General features: G+C 42.3%; 1 protein-coding gene across 5 annotated transcripts in view; it reads left to right on the top strand.

Moving 5' to 3' along the window:
- Positions 1-19,195, top strand: part of NCBP1 (nuclear cap binding protein subunit 1) — a 397,555-nt gene that overhangs the window by 307,159 nt on the left and 71,201 nt on the right. For all 5 annotated transcript variants that reach the window (XM_033917013.1, XM_033917021.1, XM_033917038.1 and 2 more), the window contains one exon: positions 16,105-16,198. In XM_033917013.1, the coding sequence (XP_033772904.1) occupies positions 16,105-16,198 (94 nt within the window). The remainder of the gene's footprint in view (positions 1-16,104; positions 16,199-19,195) is intronic.

Below are 19,195 nucleotides of genomic sequence, written 5' to 3'. Positions count from 1 at the left end.
AAGCTCTGATCTCTTTAATACCTAAACCACATACAGAATTGGAGTCATATAGACCAATTTCACTCATAAATGTAGACATTAAAATCTTTGCTCGTATTAGAGGTCTGCACGGGAACGGGAATCCCGTGAGTCCCACAGGGGTCCCGCAGGAATCCCCCCTAACCCACGGGACTCCCACGGGGACCCCCCTGTGGCCCACGGGACTCCCAAGGGGACCCCCCTCTAGCCAACGGGACTCCCACGGGGATGGAAGGCTTTGGAAGCAGGGTTTGTCCATATAATATAATGGACACGTCAGCCTTAGTAAAAGAGGGGGTTTATAAGTTAATTACCTGAACAGAAAACAAAAAAAGTGTTCCACCAAAGAGATTCCACAAGGAAAACAGCAGCGCAAACACAAAAGAAACTGTGGAATTGATGATCCTGTCAGAAGTAACTACAGCTTTTTATGGGGACGGGCAGGGATGGAGGTAATTCCTTTCGGGGATGGGTGGGGACGGAGAGGATTCTGGTGAGGACGGAGAGGATCCTGGCAGGGACGGGTGGGGATGGGTGGGATTTCTGTCCCCGCGCAACTCTAGCTCGTATATTGGCAGATCGTTTAGCTCACTTGCTACCCGGTGTCATAACACCAGAGCAGGTGGGTTTTGTGAGGACACGCCATTCAGTTATTAATGTTCGGAGAGTCCTCATGGCATACTCTAGAGCGCAACAGAATCTGCTTCCTGGTGTCCTTGTGGGACTGGACGCTGCTAAAGCATTTGACAAGGTCAACTGGCATTATTTATTTCAGGTGTTGCAGTATATGGGGATACAGGGATGGTATCTTGCTTCCTTGAGGGCTCTCTGCACAAAGCCAACTGCCTCAGTGATAGTTAATGGGACGAGAACTGCATCGTTCACTATCGGCGGTGGTACGAGGCAGGAGTGCCCACTGTCTCCGTTACTCTTCCTCCTGTATTTGGATCCCCTCCTTCGCACGATATTGCGGGACGATGAGATTGTGGGAATGCCGGAGGGTAACTCCCAGCTGCAAGTATTAGCTTTTGCAGATGATTTTTTGCTCACTCTGGGTGATCCCCAGCGCTCGCTTTTTCGAGCGCTGGAATTACTGGATGAGTTTCATCTGTATTCTGGACTGACCCTGTATAGGCAAAAGTCTCTAGCCCTCCCTACGGCTCCAGAAGTACATACACAGTGGAGGGGCGTATTCCCTTTACAGTGGGCACCTCAACATTTGGTTTATCTGGGGGTAAAAATTCCACATGACTTGACCAAATTATATAGTTTAAACATACTGCCCTTACTTCAACAAACTGAGGTTACCTTGCGCAACTGGTGAGCTTTACCACCCTCCCTCTCTGGGCGCATAGCATTATACAACATGATAGTGGTACCTTAGTGGCTTTACCTATTTCAAATGCTCCCTTTGATGATATCTAAGTGTCATCTTGCACAACACTCGACTCACTTGTCAGCTTCCTTATGGCAGGGTAAATGGGCTCGTATTTCGTTGTCCAACTTGCAGTTGCCCAAAGATCAAGGTGGGTTCGGATTGTTAAGTATTTTTCGATTTAACTTAGCTAGTCAATTTAGACACACTCATGATTGGTTCTGTAATACTACACATTTCTCCCTGCCTGGGGTGGAGTGTTATCTGCACAACCCATACCATTTTAGTTACCTACTTCATGTTAAAAAAATTACCTGCTTTACCGCAGTTGCAGATGGATCCTTTACTGCCTGCCATGCGCAAAACTTGGAGGACTGTATGTGGACTACTTAAGATCTCACCGCACCACACCCCTTGTCTCTCTATTTCAGGTAATGGGGACTTCCCACCCAGTTTACAATCCCCTTCTTTTCGACAGCGGTCACAATGTGGACTTCAATATTTGTCTCAAGTGGTGACACTGGATGGTTCACCGATCAACTTTGAGGAACTTCGAGAGCAGTATCACTTGCCGGTTTCGGACTGGTACGCTCACAGACAGTTGCATCACTATTTGACTGCGTTGACCCCGTCAGTATTAACGGAGGAAGTTCAGGAAAAGTTGACAGAGGCGGTCTGCCTAACGGCACAAGTCCCTATACCATTGAAATTTCATCACAAGTTTTTACAGGAGCTATCAGGTGACTTGGACTAGGCGGACTTAGCCCATAAACGGATTTTGGACTTAAATGTTACTATCACAGATGACATGATTAAGAAAGGTATCTCCCTTGGCAATAAATTCATTTCTCAAGCCATAGAGAAAGAAAGGAATTACAAATTTTTCCTGCGTGCATTTTGCGCACCAAATAGGGCTTACAAAATGGGTGTTTGTGCAGGACATTGTTGTGCCAAGCGTGCTCATCCACATATCTCTCGTTTTTGGACGCGCCTCATGTCATATGTAGTGCATTTATGGGGCTGTTCTTGGCGACTCCATCCAAATTTTTTATTCACACTGCAAGTCGGATTTCATCCTGCTCGTCCTGGCTGTTCAGCATTTCTTCAGAAAACTATACTGATGGGCCGGAAAAGCATCTTGTCGCAATGGCTCTCACCACAGCCTCCTACCATCTCTCACTGGAGATCCCTCATGTTGACTCAAGTATTACAGGAGCGACAGGACATTGCTGATATGAACTCTCTTGCGGGACATTTATTCCAACTATGTTGGACACCCTTCAGCGCCACACTCGCACCATACGTTAGACGACAACTTTGGGGCTCCTAATATATATATATTTTTTTTTTTTTTTTTTTTTGTGCTCTTGCTTGTACTCTTACAGATTTCCTTTGTTTAGTTACCTGCTGCTGCTGCTCCCAGGGAGGGTGGATGAGAGGGAGGTTGAAGGGATTGGGAGTGGTTTGGGGATGGTTTTGAATCTGTGTATTGTTGAGAAGTGGATTATTTTCTTGCATAGTGTTGTTGTATATTGCTCCATGTACAAATTTCAATAAAAATGACTTAAACATAAGAACATAAGAATAGCCTTACTGGGTCAGACCAATGGTCCATCAAGCCCAGTATCCCGTTCTCACGGTTACCAGTCCAGGTCACTAGTACCTGGCCAAACCCAAGGAGTAGCAATATTCCATGCTACCTTTCCAGGGCAAGCAGTGGCTTCCCCCAAGTCTTTCTCAATAACAGACTATGGACTTTTCCTCCAGGAACTTGTCCAAACCTTTCCAAAAACAAGCTACGTTATCTGCTCTTATCACAACCTCTGGCAACGCGTTCTAGAGCTAAACTATTCTCTAAGTGAAAAAAAATTTCCTCTTACTGGTTTTAAAAGTATTTCCCTGTAACTTCATCGAGTATCCCCTAGTCTTTGTAATTTTTGACGGAGTGAAAATTCGATCCACTTGTACCCGTTCTACTCCACTCAGGATTCCGTAGACTTCAATAATATCTTCCCTTAGCCGTCTCTTTTCCAAGTTGTAGAACCCTAACTGTTTTAGTCTTTCCTCATCTTTATCATCATAGTCACTCTTCTTTGAAACTTTTCTAGCGCCATTATATCTTTCTCGACATAAGGAGACCAGAATTGAATGCAATACTCCAGATGATGAGCAATATAGGGGCATTATAAAATTCTTAGTCTTATTAACCATCCCTTTTTTAATAATTCCTAGCATCCTGTTTGCTTTTTTGGCTGGCGCCACACATTGGGTGGAATGTTTCATCGTATTGTCTACGGTGATACCCAGATTGTTTTTTGGGCGCTAATCCCCAAGGTGGACCCTAGCATCCGGTAACGGTGATTCAGGTTATTCTTACCAATGTGCATCACTTTGCATTTGTCCACATTAAATTTCATCTACCACTCGGACGTCCTGTCTTCCAATTTCATAAGGTCCACCTGCAATTTTTTACAATTCACATGTGTTTTAGCAACTTTGAACAGTTTAGTGCAGGGATCTCAAAGTCCCTCCTTGAGGGCTGCAATCCAGTCGGGTTTTCAGGATTTCCCCAATGAATATGCATTGAAAGCAGTGCATGCACATAGATTTCATGCATATTCATTGGGGAAATCCTGAAAACCCGACTGGATTACGGCCCTCAAGGAGGAACTTTGAGACCCATGGTTTAGTATCATCTGCAAATTTAATCACTTCACTCGTTCCAATTTCCTGATCATTTATAAATAAGTTAAATAGCACTGATCCTAGTACAGACCCCTGCGGCACTCCACTATTTACTCTCCTCCATTGAGAAAAATGACCATTTAACCCTACCCTCTGTTTTCTATCCAGTAACCAATTCCTAATCCACAACTGAACTTTGCCACTTTAATTTTCTCAGGAGCTTCTCGTGAGGAACTTTATCAAAAGCTTTCTGAAAATCTAGATATACTATATCAACCAACTAACCTTTATCCACATGTTTATTCACACTTTCAAAGAAGTCGAGCAAATTTGTGAGGCAAGGTCTTCCTCGGCTGAACCGATGCTGACTCTGTCTCATTAAATCATGTTTGTCTATGTGTTCCACAATTTTATTTTTTATACTTGTTTCTACCATTTTGCCTTGCACTGAAGTGAGACTTAACTGGTCTGTAATTTCCCAGATCTCCCCTGGAGTTCTTTTTAAAAATTGGCATAACATTGGCCACCCTCCAGTCTTCAGGTACTACAGACGATTTTAGGTTACAGATCACTAACAGCAGGTCAGCAATTTCATGTTTGAGTTCTTTTAGTACCCTGGGATGTATACCATCCAGTCCTGGCGATTATCACTTTTTAACTTGTTGATTTGGCTTAGTACATCTTCCAGATTCACTGAGATTTCTTTCAGTTTCTCCACATCATCACCCTTGAAAACCTTTTCCGGTAGATCTCTTACATCTTCTTCCGTAAAGACCAAAGCAAAGAATTCATTCAGTCTTTCTGCTATGGCCTTATCCTCCCTGAGTTAACCTTTTGCTCCTTGATCATCCAACGGTCCCACAGGTTTTCTGCTTCTGATGTACCTAAAAATTTTTTTATGAGTTTTTGCCTCTTGCAAGTTTGTCTTCATATTCTTTCTTAGCTGTCTTTATCAATGCTTTGCATCTAACTTGCCAGTGCTTGTGTTTCTTCTTATTTTCTTCATTCGAATCCTTTTTCCATTTTTTAAAGGATGTTTTTTGGCTCTAATATCCTCTTTCACTTCACCTTTTAACCACACCGACTCTCGTTTTCTCTTCTTTCCACCTTTGCTGATATGTAGAATACATCTGGTCTGGGCTTCCATGATGGTATTTTTAAATAACATCCCGGGGGACGGTAGTATAACCCTACCTTTTATATTCCTTCCCTTCCACACTGATATCTGTCATTCAGAATGTTTATTTTATTTAATTCAATTCCTTCTTTAACATATAGCGCAACCCTCCCTCCAATATGATCTACTCTTTCCTTGTGATATAATTTGTACCCAGGTAACACAGTGTCGCATTGATTGTCCACCTTCTACCAAGTCTCTGAGATGCCTATTATATCTATCTCATCATTCAGTGCTATATACTCTAACTAATAATAATAGTTTATTTTTATATACTGCCAAACCATCAGTTCTTGGCGGTTTACATAGTAGTAATTACAAGTAATTGAAATACAGATCCAAATAACTGTCTTATAAAAGAAAATAACACAATTCAATAAAGATACTGACTAACAAAATGCGACCCTAACTTATTCAAAGTAAAATATGCACAATACAAATTATTTATACTAAAATAGATAAGAAACTATAAACATTATTCCATAAAAATAATAAAAATCTGCTTATTATGATAATTTTGAAATCGATTAAATTTTGTATTGTTTAAATAGATAAGTTTAAGATCTTTCCAAAATTGATAATAAGTGAGGGCTGGAGAAATAAGAGCATTGAAACATGAATTCATACTCCTGCTTGAAACGCCAGAGTCCTATCTAAGAATTTCTTAAAGCGGCAAGCTTTCGCTGAAGGAAAATAAAATCAACTGGATCTACGTATATTTTTTTTACATGTAAAAAATCTAAAATGAGCAACAAGAAAAGATGGAGCTAATCCAAATAAAACTTATAACAAATACATTTGTTATTTAAACAACACTCTAGCCTCGAATGGCAACCATTGAAGTTTTTGATAATATGAACTAATGTGATCGTGTTTTTTTAAATTAAAAATCAGACGAATTGCTGTGTTTTGAATTAATCATAATCGGAATTAATCATAATCGACTGGTTGATTTTTTTTTTTATGAGCACCCAAATAAATAATATTGCAATAGTCTAATATTGAAATAATTGACAATTGAACCAATAATTTAAATGATATAAAATCTAAATATTTTCTAATGGTATGCAACTTCCAAAGAGTAATAAAACATCTTTTGACCAATAAATCTGTATGAGCCTTAAATGATAAAGTACGATCTAATGTAACACCTAATATTTTTAAAATAGGAACTATTGGATAGGTTTGACCGTTTACAGTAAGCATTGTTTCAGTAAGCTTTTCATTAGGGCTAGCAAGAAAAATTTGATTTACCTGGGTTCAGTTTCAATTTGAAACTAGGAGTCCAGGATTCCACTTGTGTAAGAATGAAAGAAATCTAATTTAAAATTTCTGGTGTAAATAAGAACATAAGCAGTGCCTCTGCCGGGTCAGACCAGAGGTCCATCCCGCCCAGGCGGCCCAACAGGTCATGACCTGCCTTAATCACCAGAAGGGGCCCCCTTGCCCCCTAGGTTTCTCATCGAAGTCCTATCTTCCCATCAATGTCCTAACCCTCCGGCCTTGCACCTGCACGACCTGGTGAGCTGTCTATACTTATGCAACACCCCAGCACCTCCCTCAGTACCCCACGATCCCCTTTTCCCTCAGGAATCTGTCCAATCCCTGTTTGAATCCCTGTACTGTACTCTGCCGGATCACTTCCTCCGGGAGCGCATTCCATTTGTCCACGACCCTTTGGGTGAAGAAAAACTTCCTTGCATTTGATTTGAACCTATCTCCCTTCAGTTTCTCTGAGTGCCCCCTCGTACCTGTCGTCCCTTTTAGTCTGAAGAACCTGTCCCTGTCCACCCTCTCTATGCCCCTAAGTATTTTGAAGGTCTCTATCATATCCCCCTTGAGCCTCCTTTTTTCCAGAGAGAAGAGCCCCAGTTTATCCAGCCTCTCAGCATATGGGAAGTTTTCCAGCCCTCTTACCAGTTTCGTTGCCCTCCTTTGGACTCTCTCAAGAACTACCATGTCCTTCTTGAGGTGCGGCGACCAATATTGAACGCAGTATTCCAGATGTGGGCGCACCATCGCTCGATACAGCGGCATGATGACTTCCCGCGTCCTGGTTGATATGCCCCTCTTGATGATGCCCAGCATCCTGTTGGCTTTCTTCGAGGCTGCTGCACACTGTGCGGATGGTTTCATGGATGGATCCACTAGCACACCCAAGTCTCTCTCAAGTCCGGTGTCTTCCAGCAATCTCCCCCCCATTTTATACTCGAACAACGGGTTCTTTTTCCCTATGTGCATGACCTTGCATTTATCTCCGTTAAAGCGCATTTGCCATTTGTTTGCCCAGTCCTCCAGCTTATCGAGGTCCCTTTGCAGTTCCTCACACTCCTCCCTGGTCCTAACTCTGGCGCAGAGCTTGGTATCGTCTGCAAATTTTATAACCTCACACTTTGCCTCCGTTTCCAGGTCATTGATAAATATGTTGAAGAGTAGCGGCCCCAGCACCGATCCCTGCGGCACACCGCTCGTGACTCCCCGCCAGTCAGAATATTGGCCCTTTACTCCGACCCTCTGTAGTCTACCTGACAGCCAGTGCTTGATCCATCTGTGTACATCCCCGCCCACCCAGTGGTTCCACAGCTTCCTAAGCAGCCTTTCATGTGGCACCTTGTCAAAGGCCTTTTGAAAATCGAGGTAAATGATGTCTATGGGTTCCCCTTTGTCCACCTGACTGCTTATTCCCTCAAAGAAGTACAGAAGGTTTGTCAGGCACAACCTTCCCTTACAGAATCCATGCTGGCTTGTCCGCAGTAGGCCATTTTTCTCGATGTGCTCGCAAATGCTGTCCTTGATCATTGCTTCCACCATCTTCCCTATAACTGAAGTCAGGCTCACCGGCCTGTAGTTCCCGGGGTCACCTCTCGATCCCTTCTTAAAGATAGGTGTGACATTCGCCAGTTTCCAGTCCTCTGGTACCTCTCCAGTTTTCAAGGATAGGTTGCAAACATGCTGGATTGCGCCCGCTATTTCCTGATTTAGTTCCTTTAGAACCCTTGGGTGGATCCCGTCCGGTCCCGGTGATTTGCCGCTTTTCAGTCTGTCAATCTGCTTGAGGACATCCTCCCGACTTACCTCTATATGCCCCAATCTTTTGGCCTGCTCCCCACTCATGAGCTCCTCTGAGTCCGGTATATTGGACGTGTCCTCGCTCGTGAAGACCGACGAGAAGAACGTGTTCAACCTCTCAGCTACCTCTTTATTCTCCTTAATCACTCCCTTCTTATCCCCATCGTCCAATGGCCCCACCTCCTCTCTCACTGGTTGCTTCCCCTTTACGTAACTCAAGAATGCCTTGAAGTTTTTCGCCTCCCTGGCCAGCCCCTCCTCGTATTTCCCTTTTGCTTTTCTAATCTCTTGGTGGCATTCCTTTTGGCATTTCCTGTGCTCCTGGTGATTTTCCTCCGTTGGATCCCTTTTCCATTTCCGGAAGGACACTTTCTTGTCACTGATTACCCTCTTTACTTCAGGTGTCATCCAAACCGGGTCTTTTGACCGCTTGTTCTTGCGGCCTTTCCTGAAACTGGGGATGTACAGTTAAAGGAATGCAGTTAAAGGAATCAGTATTGAAATATCACCTGCGTAAATGAAAAATTTTACTTGTAAACTATATAGAAAACTAGTGTTTAAGCCCATTACATTAACGGGTGCTAGAGTAGATGTCTGTCTGTCTTTCTTTTTTTTCTGTCTCTCTCCCTGCCCCATTTATCTTTCTTTCTTTCATTTTCTCTCTCTCCCGCTGTCTTTCTTTCTTTTTGTCTCTCTCCCTGCCCAGACCCTCACTGAAGCCACTTTCCAGCTGTGCCAGCTAAGGGATCCCTTGCGTTTTCCTGTGGCCAGCTGCCTGCACATACCTGTCCAGCTACACAACGGGCAAATGCATCCCGTCTCCCCTCCGAACCCCGTTCGCTCACCCTTGGTGCTGGATTGCCACCTGATGTTTAAACCCGTTACATTAACGGGTGCTAGAATAGATGTCTGTCTATCTGTCTTTCTTTTTCTCTCTCTCCCTGCCCAGTCTATCTTTTTTTCTTTCTTTCTCTCTCTCTCTCTCTCTCCCTGCCCAGACCCTCACTGAAGCCGCCTTTCAGCTGTGCCAGCTAAGGGATCCCTTGCCCTTTCCTCAGTCCAGCTATGGCTTCCACTTTCCAGTGGCTATCCTTTGTCTCTCTCCTCACCAACCCAGGCCCCCAACTCCCAATCAGGCATCTTTTTCCTTCCCCACCCAAATATCAGTAGCAGTAGCAGCAATCCTGACTCAACAATCCCCCATTCCTTACCCAAAGCAGCAATGGCGGCGCTGCAAACAGGCTGTTTGCAGCCAGCCCCAACAGGGCCTTTCTTCTACCGCATCCGAAGTGATGCGGCAGAGGAAAGGCCCTGAAGGGCTTGTTTACAGCGCTGCCACTGCTGCTTTGGGTAAGAAATGGGGGGGGGTTGGCGGGTCAAGACTGCTGCCACTGCGCTAGTCGGAGGTTCCTCCCTGCTTGGCGACTTCCTCTACGGAGTCGCCGCCGTGGTGTTTGCCACTTCAAACTCCGTGCCTCCGCATGTGCAGTAGAAGGAGCCAGAAAACCGCCGCACACAAAACCCACAGGCTCCTTCTACTGCGCATGCGGGGCTACGGATCACAGAGTCAGGGATCACGGAGATAGGAGTGCGCATGCGCGCTTAGGGTTTTATTATTATTGATGGCCCAATGGTGCTAAATAAATATTGAATAGAGTTGGAGAAAGTGGTGACCCCTGAGGAATACCATTTTCATTTACCCACCAAGTGGAAAATTGTCCAGCACTAACAACCTGATATGACCTATTTTTTAGGAAACCTTGGAACCAATTCCATACCTTTCCTGAGATTCCAATAAAATTCAAACATGATAATAAACTCTCCTATTTTATTTTTTAGGCTTCTAGCATTCAAATAGACACTTCAAATTGTGTGTTTTTCCTTGGAACTACAGGCTGCTGAGAAGACAAAGGAAAATTTGAATCTTTTACTCTGCCTTCCTCTTAAACCCGCTTGGCTTCCTTCACCATTATTGGAACCTCTCTACTGGGACTCCCTAAATATCCTGTTTCAATAGTATCCTCTAAGGATACCTCATACCGAACCATCTGCTCCTGGGCGACTGTCGGCTTTCCCCCACATCTTAGTTTAAAAGCTGCTGTATCTCCTTTTTAAACGTTAGCGCCAGCAGCCCGGTTCCATTCCGGTTAAGGTGGAATCTGTCGTTTCAGAACAAGCTCCCCCTTTCCCAGAAGGTTGCCCAGTTCCTAACAAATCTAAATTCTTCATCCCTGCACCATCATCTCAACCACACATTGAGACCTCGGAGCTCTACCTTCACCTTGGGTCCTGTGCGTGGAACTGGGAGCATTTCTGAAAATGCAACCCTGGAAGATCTGGATTTCAGCTTTCTACCTAAGAGCCTAAATTTGGCTTCCAGAACCTCCCTCCCACATTTTCCTATGTCATTGGTACCTACAAGTGGACAGCTGGCTCTTCCCCAGCACTATTTAAAATCCCATCTATGTGACACGTGAGGTCCGCCACCTTCTCACAAGGCAGGCAAGTGACCAGGTGATCATCACACATCAGCCACTCAGCTATCTACATTCATAATAATCGAATCACCAGCTACAATCGCTGTCTTTAACTTTTCCCTCCTGTGCAGAAGCCACTGGAGAGACATCCTCGGTGCGAGAGGATATTGCATCCCCTGGTGGGCAGGTCCTAGCTACAGGATTATTTCCTACTTCAACAGGGTATGCTCTCCTTCTAGGAGACCTCTCTCCTCCAAGGCAGCACAAGGGCTTCCAGAGTGGAGGTGGGACTACTCTACACCATCCCCATAGGTCTCCTCTTGGTACTTCTCTTGTCGGCTACTCTAACCTCAAGGGACCACACTCGTTCTCTGAGAGCTAGGAGCTCTTTGCAGCGAGCACACACATATAACTTCTCACCAACCGGGAGAAAGTCATGCATATGACACTCAATGCAAAAGTCTGGATAGCAACCCTCTTGCTGCTGGACTATTGTCTTGTTGTTGAGCTGATTAATTAACCTTATTAAGCTACTAGGAATATATTAGACTAGTATAGAGAGCCTTAGGATTTTATTAAATGTTTTATTAGTGTTTGTTTTTTAGATAGTCTTAGGGTTATATTGTGTGCTGATTTATTGTTTGATTTTTTACTGGTAATGAAATATAGCATTCTGCTGTTGTCCTAATTAGAATAATTGACAATAAATTAAGACTATAAGTATAGAAATGAGCTAGGGGTGGGCGGGAATGGAGACTAAGCCAGACCCTGCTCTACCTGTCTGAAACTATCTCTATCAGCAGGTTCAAGCATATAAAACTGTAGAACTATAAAAGGCTATTATCCTATAGAGACTATCTAAGTAAAGTTTGTTCTTTTAAGATCTAAACTGTCTGTAGAAGGGAACCTACAATTGAACTTTTCTCACCAAACCTATCAAAGCTCAGAGCAAAATAATGTATACATACTCAAAGATATGTCTTCTACTTTTCTCCTTTCAGAAAGAGAATGTCCTCTTCCCTCCTTGTCTCTTCTCTCTTTTTTGGTGTTTTTATCTTATGATTGTTTGTTGTTGGGGTATTTTTTTTTTTGGGGGGGTGGGGTTTGTAATCCATTTAGTATAAGCGGAATATACGTTTTTTAAATAAATAAAGTTATGAACCTTACTGACTTTCTAGAAAGTTGCAATACTTTGAAATTGTTACTAAACAAAGAACTCTTACGGTGTCTTTTGCTGTAGAATTGGATAGAGATAACATTCTTCAATTATATTTCAGCTTTATGAATACTTTGTTTTTGGGTTTAAAAATTCAATTTTTTTCTGATTTTTTTTTTTTTTTTTCTAGAGAAACCCAGAAGAAGCACAGGGATTTTCTTGCACTGAGGCCCCGGGTATTAGCTCTAGGGGGTACTTTTTTCTTTTAAAATTTCCTTGTAGAAATTTAGTAATTTTGTATGGTTCTACTTATATCTTTATGGACCCTAAACAATGATCAAGTTTTGTGATGAGAGGGGAGCATGGGGTCTCCAGGGAATGCACCTATTTAATTTGTTGTTACGCTGGCAAATGCTGGTTTGTCTCTTTGTTCATAGTTTATTAATATTTCTTTATATTTACTTTCTTGGCCCCTAGTATTATGGTCTGTTAAGTCATATTTTCTTTTTCTTTGAAGTATAATTTCAGAATTTTAGAATTGAAATGTGTTATTTCTTTTGCTGCTTCTTGGCATGTTATTTTAATGCATAGTTAAAAACATAACTCAAGAAACAGAAGTTAAAAAAAGAAATCAAACTATTAAACTTTTGTAGTTATTTGATAGTGAATTTGTTATGTGGTATAAATTAGGGGTTCTGTAAACTGTTTTGAACCCTTTTTGGGGATGACAGTAGTATATAAAACTCAGATTAGATTAGATTAGATTCATTGTCTGTTTCAGTGAGAGAGAAGAACAGAGTACAGTAGTTTAGTGGTCAGAAGTAGGGAGATATGAACAATTGTTTTCAAAAATTTTTGCTGCTGTGGGAGAGGGGTTATCGAACTACTTTAGGGCTCGAAGTTGTGTTACTTGCCCTTTAACGTGATTTAATTTACTACAATAGCTTGCAGTGACTTAGTTATCAGTATATCTAATAATGAGATGCAAAACATGCATTTGCATGTTAAGCAGCTATTTGTTATGTAAATTCTATAACAACTTGTGCTCTTCAACATATTTATAAACGACCTAGAACTTGGCACTACGAGTGAGGTGATTAAATTTACGGACGATACAAAGTTATTCAGAGTAGTGAGGACACAGAAGGATTGCGAAGACCTACAAAGAGACATAAATACGCTCGAGGAATGGGCCGCAAAATGGCAAATGAGGTTCAACGTGGATAAGTGCAAGGTGATGCATGTCAGTAACAAAAATCGTATGCACAAATACAAGATGTCCGGAGCTATACTCGGAGAGAGCCCCCAGGAAAGAGACTTGGGAGTTCTTGTAGACAAGTTAATGAAACCGTCCGCACAATGTGCGGTGGTGGCGAAAAGGGCAGACAAAATGCTATGAATGCCGTTATACTGGGTCATGGTACGCCCCCACTTGGAATACTGCGTCCAACACTAGTTGCCGTACATGAAAAAGGACATAGTACTACTGGAAAGGTCCAGAGAAGAGTGACAAAAATGGTTAAGAGACTGAGGAAGTTGCCATACAATGAGAGGCTGGAGAAACTGGGCCTCGTCTCCCTTGAGAAAAGAAGATTGAGAGGGGACATGATCGAAACATTCAAGATATTGAAGGGAATTGACTTAGTAAAGAAAGAGAGACTGTTCACCCTCTCTAAGGTGAAGAGAATGAGAGGGCACTCGCTAAAGTTAGAAGGGAAAAGATTCTGTACAAATGTAAGGAAGTTCTTCTTGACCCAGAATGTGGTAGAAACCTGGAATGCTCTTCCGGAGGCTGTTATAGAGGAAAACACCCTTCAGGGATTCAAGACAAGGTTGGATTAGTTCCTACTGGAACAGAACATACGCAGGTAAGGCTAGATTCTAATAGGGCACTGGTCTTTGACCTAAGGGCTGCCGCGTGAGCATTCTGCTGGGCACGATGGACCACTGGTCTGATCCAGCAGCGGCAATTCTTGTGTTCTTACTATAGCTGGAAAAATAACCCCAGAAAAAAGCTGGGGAATATTTTACCATCCAGGAAAATTGGGCTTTAAAGCATGACTCCGTGCTCCCAGACAGCAGTACTATCTCCCACTCCCTGAAAAAACACCTGTGCAAGATCCTGATTCCCCTGCTCTAAAGCCTCACCATCCAAATGGAACCCTCACCCAGTGCCTGTAACCCTATCTGTAATAGTTCCTAGTGGTCTAGTACAGTGGTTCCCAACCCTGTCCTGGAGGGCCACCAGGCCAATCGGGTTTTCAGGATAGCCCTAATAAATATGCATGGGAGAGATTTGCATATAATGGAAGTGACAGGCATGTAAACCTGCTTCGTGCATATTCATTAGGGCTATCCTGAAAACCCGATTGGCCTGGTGGTCCTCCAGGACAGGGTTGGGAACCACTGGTCTAGTAGATCCCTGTGCAGGAGTGATGGGAAGCATTAACCCTAATAGTAGTACTGTCAGGCCTCTGGAATAATGCTGCTTAAAAGGGGGTTCACAAGCAGTGTTGTTTCTTTATCACAGGAGGCAGCAACCTGTGATACTGAGATACCGCAGGTTGGTGACTCCCAAGGTGAGGTAGAAGCTCACTTTTTACCACACCTTGACAACTTCTCCCTTTAGTTATACAGCTTGTTGACTCATTGTGTTCAGACTAAGCTTTTGAACCTTGTATTTTATACTGCAGTGTATATCAGCATTTTTTGTGTAGTATAGAACATAAGTGTCACAGAAGTACATTTTCTTTGTTTCATAGTTATACTGTATAGTAAGTGACAGAAACCTTTTACATTCTATCCAGTCTATTTGTCCACAGAGTATGTGTACTTACAAATTCCCTCATGAAAACCAGCATCTAGAACACTTTCCCCCTGATTTCATTTATACTACTAATATTACTACTGTAGTGGATTGGTTTAGTTGTTCTACTACTTTTAAAAAAAGAAAAAAGGCCAGAATAGGTAGTTTGGGGCAGATTCTGTATAGGACTCTGGTCTCAGCAACCGCCTCAGAAGCGGCTGAGAATTGCACTTGGCATCCTAACGGACAGACGCCTAACCCCGCCGAGCCACCCTTATTCTCTAACCGGCACCCATGTCACAAGCACCAAGAACACACATGCAACAATAACACTTAAGCTCCATAAAACTTTTACCCCACAAAAAATGTAATTTAAAGAAAGAAACATTAAACAGTCTGAACAATAATATAGCAATGAAATTTATCAAATATTTATAAACAATAGATTTCAGTACTGTTGGTAGTAAGCATGTTCACAAAATCAGGTCTTATAATGATTCCATCAAGTTAAATATACTGGTTATCCAAGATTTTTATTTTTTGTTTTCCAAGACACAGGTGAGAGCATAGATCTTGAAATCTTTCCTTTAAATACAGCTGAAAGTATGTGTGTCCAGTTTTCAGACTACCAGTTTATATTACATTACATTAGTGATTTCTATTCCGCCTTTACCTTGCAGTTCAAGGCGGATTACATAAGAATTGTTATGATCTTAAGAAGTACATATTGAAGAGATATGAAGAAGTACTTAGGAATAGATTTAACATTATCTAATTTGCTAAGGGGTAGTTGATAATGTAGGCGGGATTCAGAACATTATTGGTTGTGTTATATTGGTTTTATGTATTTTTTGAGGAGTAGGTTTTTTGTTTCTTTTTTGAAAGTTTTGTAGTCTGTGGTTGAAGTCAGCAGGTTGGTGAGTTGTCGGTCCAGTTTCGCTGCTCTGGTGGCCAGTAGGTTGTCATACATTTTTCTTCGTTTGACATTTTTGGTTGGTGGGTGTGCAAATATTGTGTGGGTTCTTCTATGTCTGTTTGAGGTGGAATGAGTTAGTCGATTGTTCCAATAGGTAGGGCTGTTTCCGTTTATAGCTTTGAATAGTAGGCAATGGAATTTGAAGTGTACTCTGGCTTGTATTGGGAGCCAGTGTGAGTAGTGGTATGTCAAATGATTGTTTCTCAAGGTAAGGTACAGTTTAGGGACCAGTTCAGCCACCTAAAGTAAAGATATGAATTGTTAACATAGTCATGGAACAATAAAGTTCCTTACTGTCTTCAAAAAATAGAGATTTCAATAATTATTTATTTTTAATGCATTTTTTTATTATTGTTTTCAAAAAGGTTTCATGAAATCTTCAAGACATTAGCTGAAAGTGATGAGGGGAAGCTACATATTTTGCGAGTTATGTACGATGTTTGGAAAAACCATCCACAGGTAAGGAGAATTATTTCAGACTTTAAAAAACTTAAGGAATGTAAAACATTTGGTAATCTTTTTATAATTTTATCCTTTGGACAAAATATGAGTCAAAACAAGTAATAAATAATACAATACCAGTATTAACATCTTTGAATAATGAAAGATATGTAGAAGAAAATTTACATTAAAAAAAAAACCCATAAGAAAACACTTTTCCATTAATTCAAGGATACAAAATTAAACACAGAAATAAAGTATACTGGTTGTATAATTAGACCTTAATTAAGGGAGGAGAAAGCTATGCATTCACTGAAATTCCTATTTCAAACAATATAAAGGAAAATAAGAATGGTAGCTGATTTGGCTTAAGAACCTTACTTAATTAAGCTGACTTGAAATAGAGAATCCCTCAAGAGTACTAAATTTGCTCTTTAGCGGAAATAAATTTTATCAACTGCTGGGGCTCAAAAAAGACATATCTATTCCCCTGATAGACCATTACACATTTAAAGGGGTATCTGAGCATGAATGTCCCATCCAACTGCAATACCCTAGGTCTCAAAATGAGAAACTGTTTTCTTCTCTTTTAGGTTAATCATGACACGTCTGGTACATTCTCACTAATCTTGACATAAATGGTATATCCTTAAACTTAAAGAACAACTTAAGCATCCATTCTCTATCAGAATCAATTGCAAATTGTACAAGCAGCGTAGCAGTTGCCAGCGCCTCATTATCAGACCTCTCTAAGAAATTTGTCAAATCCAAACTATCAGCAGATAGATTCTGCTGGTTTTGTTTCTAAGTTGTAGATCTAGTCGGTAAATAGTATATTTTTGTGAGAGGCGGATAAGAGGTTTCAGGAACTTTCAAAACTTCTTTCGAGTATTTCTTAAATGTATCTTGCACTGGAGTAAGTGGTAGTTTTGGAAAGTTTGTAATCTGAAGATTACATCTTCTGGTCATGTTCTCCAACATTTCCACCTTAAAATTAAGGTTTCCACTATCCATACCGAGGCCTGGGATTCCAGTTTTTACCTTGGTCTCATGTTCATCCACTTTGTTTTCCAGGCTAGACAGTCTGGTTTTCAACTCCAAATTTTCTGACACAACAGTAGTGTAACGTGCTGTAAGTTGCTGCATTTGAGTCCCCAAAGAAAATTGCATATTAGATATTGCTTCCCAAAGTGTTTCCACCTTGGGCCTCTGCATCGGTGTAAGTTCAAAACCCAGACCCTCTGATGGAATTAAAGTACCTGGAACCTCAGCAGGAGATGGATTCAATTTAAGGAAATCCTGGGGGATCCGCTGTTTCAATTCCTCCAGGTGCTTTGCTAGCTGAATTCGCTTCGCAACTCCTTCTGCTGAGTCGACTGCTGCACTCAGCTGGTCAGGAGAGAGAACACCCTGGGACGCTCTTTCCTCCAACTGCTGCTCTAATGCCCCAGGACGACTCGGAGGACTCCGCTCCTCCAGAGATAGAGATGTTGCCTTGAAGGAGAGTACTAACGCTTCAGCTTGCATGCCTCTCATAGCCAAGGAAGACTCCGGCTCACTTGTTCGCGTCCCGTGATGAAGAAAGGCGTACATCAGGCCCCCTGCTGCCAAAGATTTTTCCGGGAACACCCAGAGCTTGGATTTGCATTTAACCATTGAAAAGGTAAAAAGCAGCGCTCAGGAACCTCTGTTGCGACTTGACTTCAGGTACCAGTGGCCATCTTCGTTAAGCCACTCCCGAGTGTACAATCCATTTGGTAATCTTAAGTCTGTATTCTGTAAACATATTTTGGCCTGCATCATTAGAATCAAACAGATTATCACAAAGGTGTGAAATTGTTGCACATTACCTGTGGTTAAGTGAGGTGTTGAGCTGTATAGGTATGATAGTTTTCTGTTTTTACATAAAGCTTGCTGCTAACAGCTTAGTTGTCGGAACTGGAGCCACAGCTACAATAGCACCCCCAAAAATCCATCTCCCCATTGACATCGCTGCCACCACTTCAGCCGTAAAACAAAGAAAAAAGATTGTGGGGTTGCTCAGTTCCTACTCCCGGCTGTAGGCTCTGCCCTGGAAGAAATGGCGTCAGAGGTGGGTGGGACCGGCAGAAACTGTATGGCCCCGCAGTCTTTTTTTTTCTTTGTTTTGCCGCGACTGCTGCGTTCTCCAGACTAACAGCAGTGGCGAAGGAGGGATGTCTGGTTGGTGGGGGAGATGAAAGGGTGCCGACGCTGGATTAGGGGAACAGATGGTAGATGGGAGGGGAAAGAAGGGGAAAAACGCTGGATGAGAGGGAGAGCAGGTAGAAGATGAATGGGGAAAAAGGGGATAGATGCTCTGTGGGTGAGGGAAGAAAGAGGCATACTTGATTAGGGGACAGATGCTGGATGTGGGAAGAGAGAGACGCTGGATGGAAGGGGGATATAGGAGGCAGATGCTGATGAGAAGTGGCAGATGTCAAATTGAAGAGGAAGAGAGGAAACATGATAATAATAACTTTATTCTTTTATACCGCCACAATCTTGCGACTTCTAGGTGGTTTACAATCAAGAGAGCTGGACATTCAGCGAGTTACAATGTGCAGATAGTCAGAGGAAATACAGAGTGCAGAAACATTTAGGAAGTAAAATTATAGATATACAATTTGTTGAGCGAGAGTATAAGGTATACAGATTGGAAGAAATTTCCAAGTGGGCCTGTTAGGAGAAGGCTGTGCAATTCAAAAAGTACAGCGAAGTACATGATGTATGTGGGAGGTTTAAGAGAGAGGCAGATGCTGGATGGAAGGGGGGGGACAGATGCTGGATGTGGGAGAGGGGAAAGGAGGCAGATGCTGGATAGAAGGGGAAGGAGGAGGCAGATGCTGTTGGTGGGGGGATTGAAGAGGGGGTAGATGCTGGCTAGAAGGGGAGAGAGGGCAGATGCTGGATATGGAGGGGAAGAGAGGAAATTGGTGCTGGTTTTTTCTTCAGTGTCAAAGCCTTCTACTACCGGCTTCAAGAGATGTTCTCAGT

The sequence above is a fragment of the Geotrypetes seraphini genome, chromosome 1 (assembly GCF_902459505.1).
Source record: "Geotrypetes seraphini chromosome 1, aGeoSer1.1, whole genome shotgun sequence".
NCBI lineage: Eukaryota > Metazoa > Chordata > Amphibia > Gymnophiona > Dermophiidae > Geotrypetes > Geotrypetes seraphini.
Note: the sequence above shows the minus strand (reverse complement) of the source record. Positions and strands in the feature narration are given on the sequence as shown.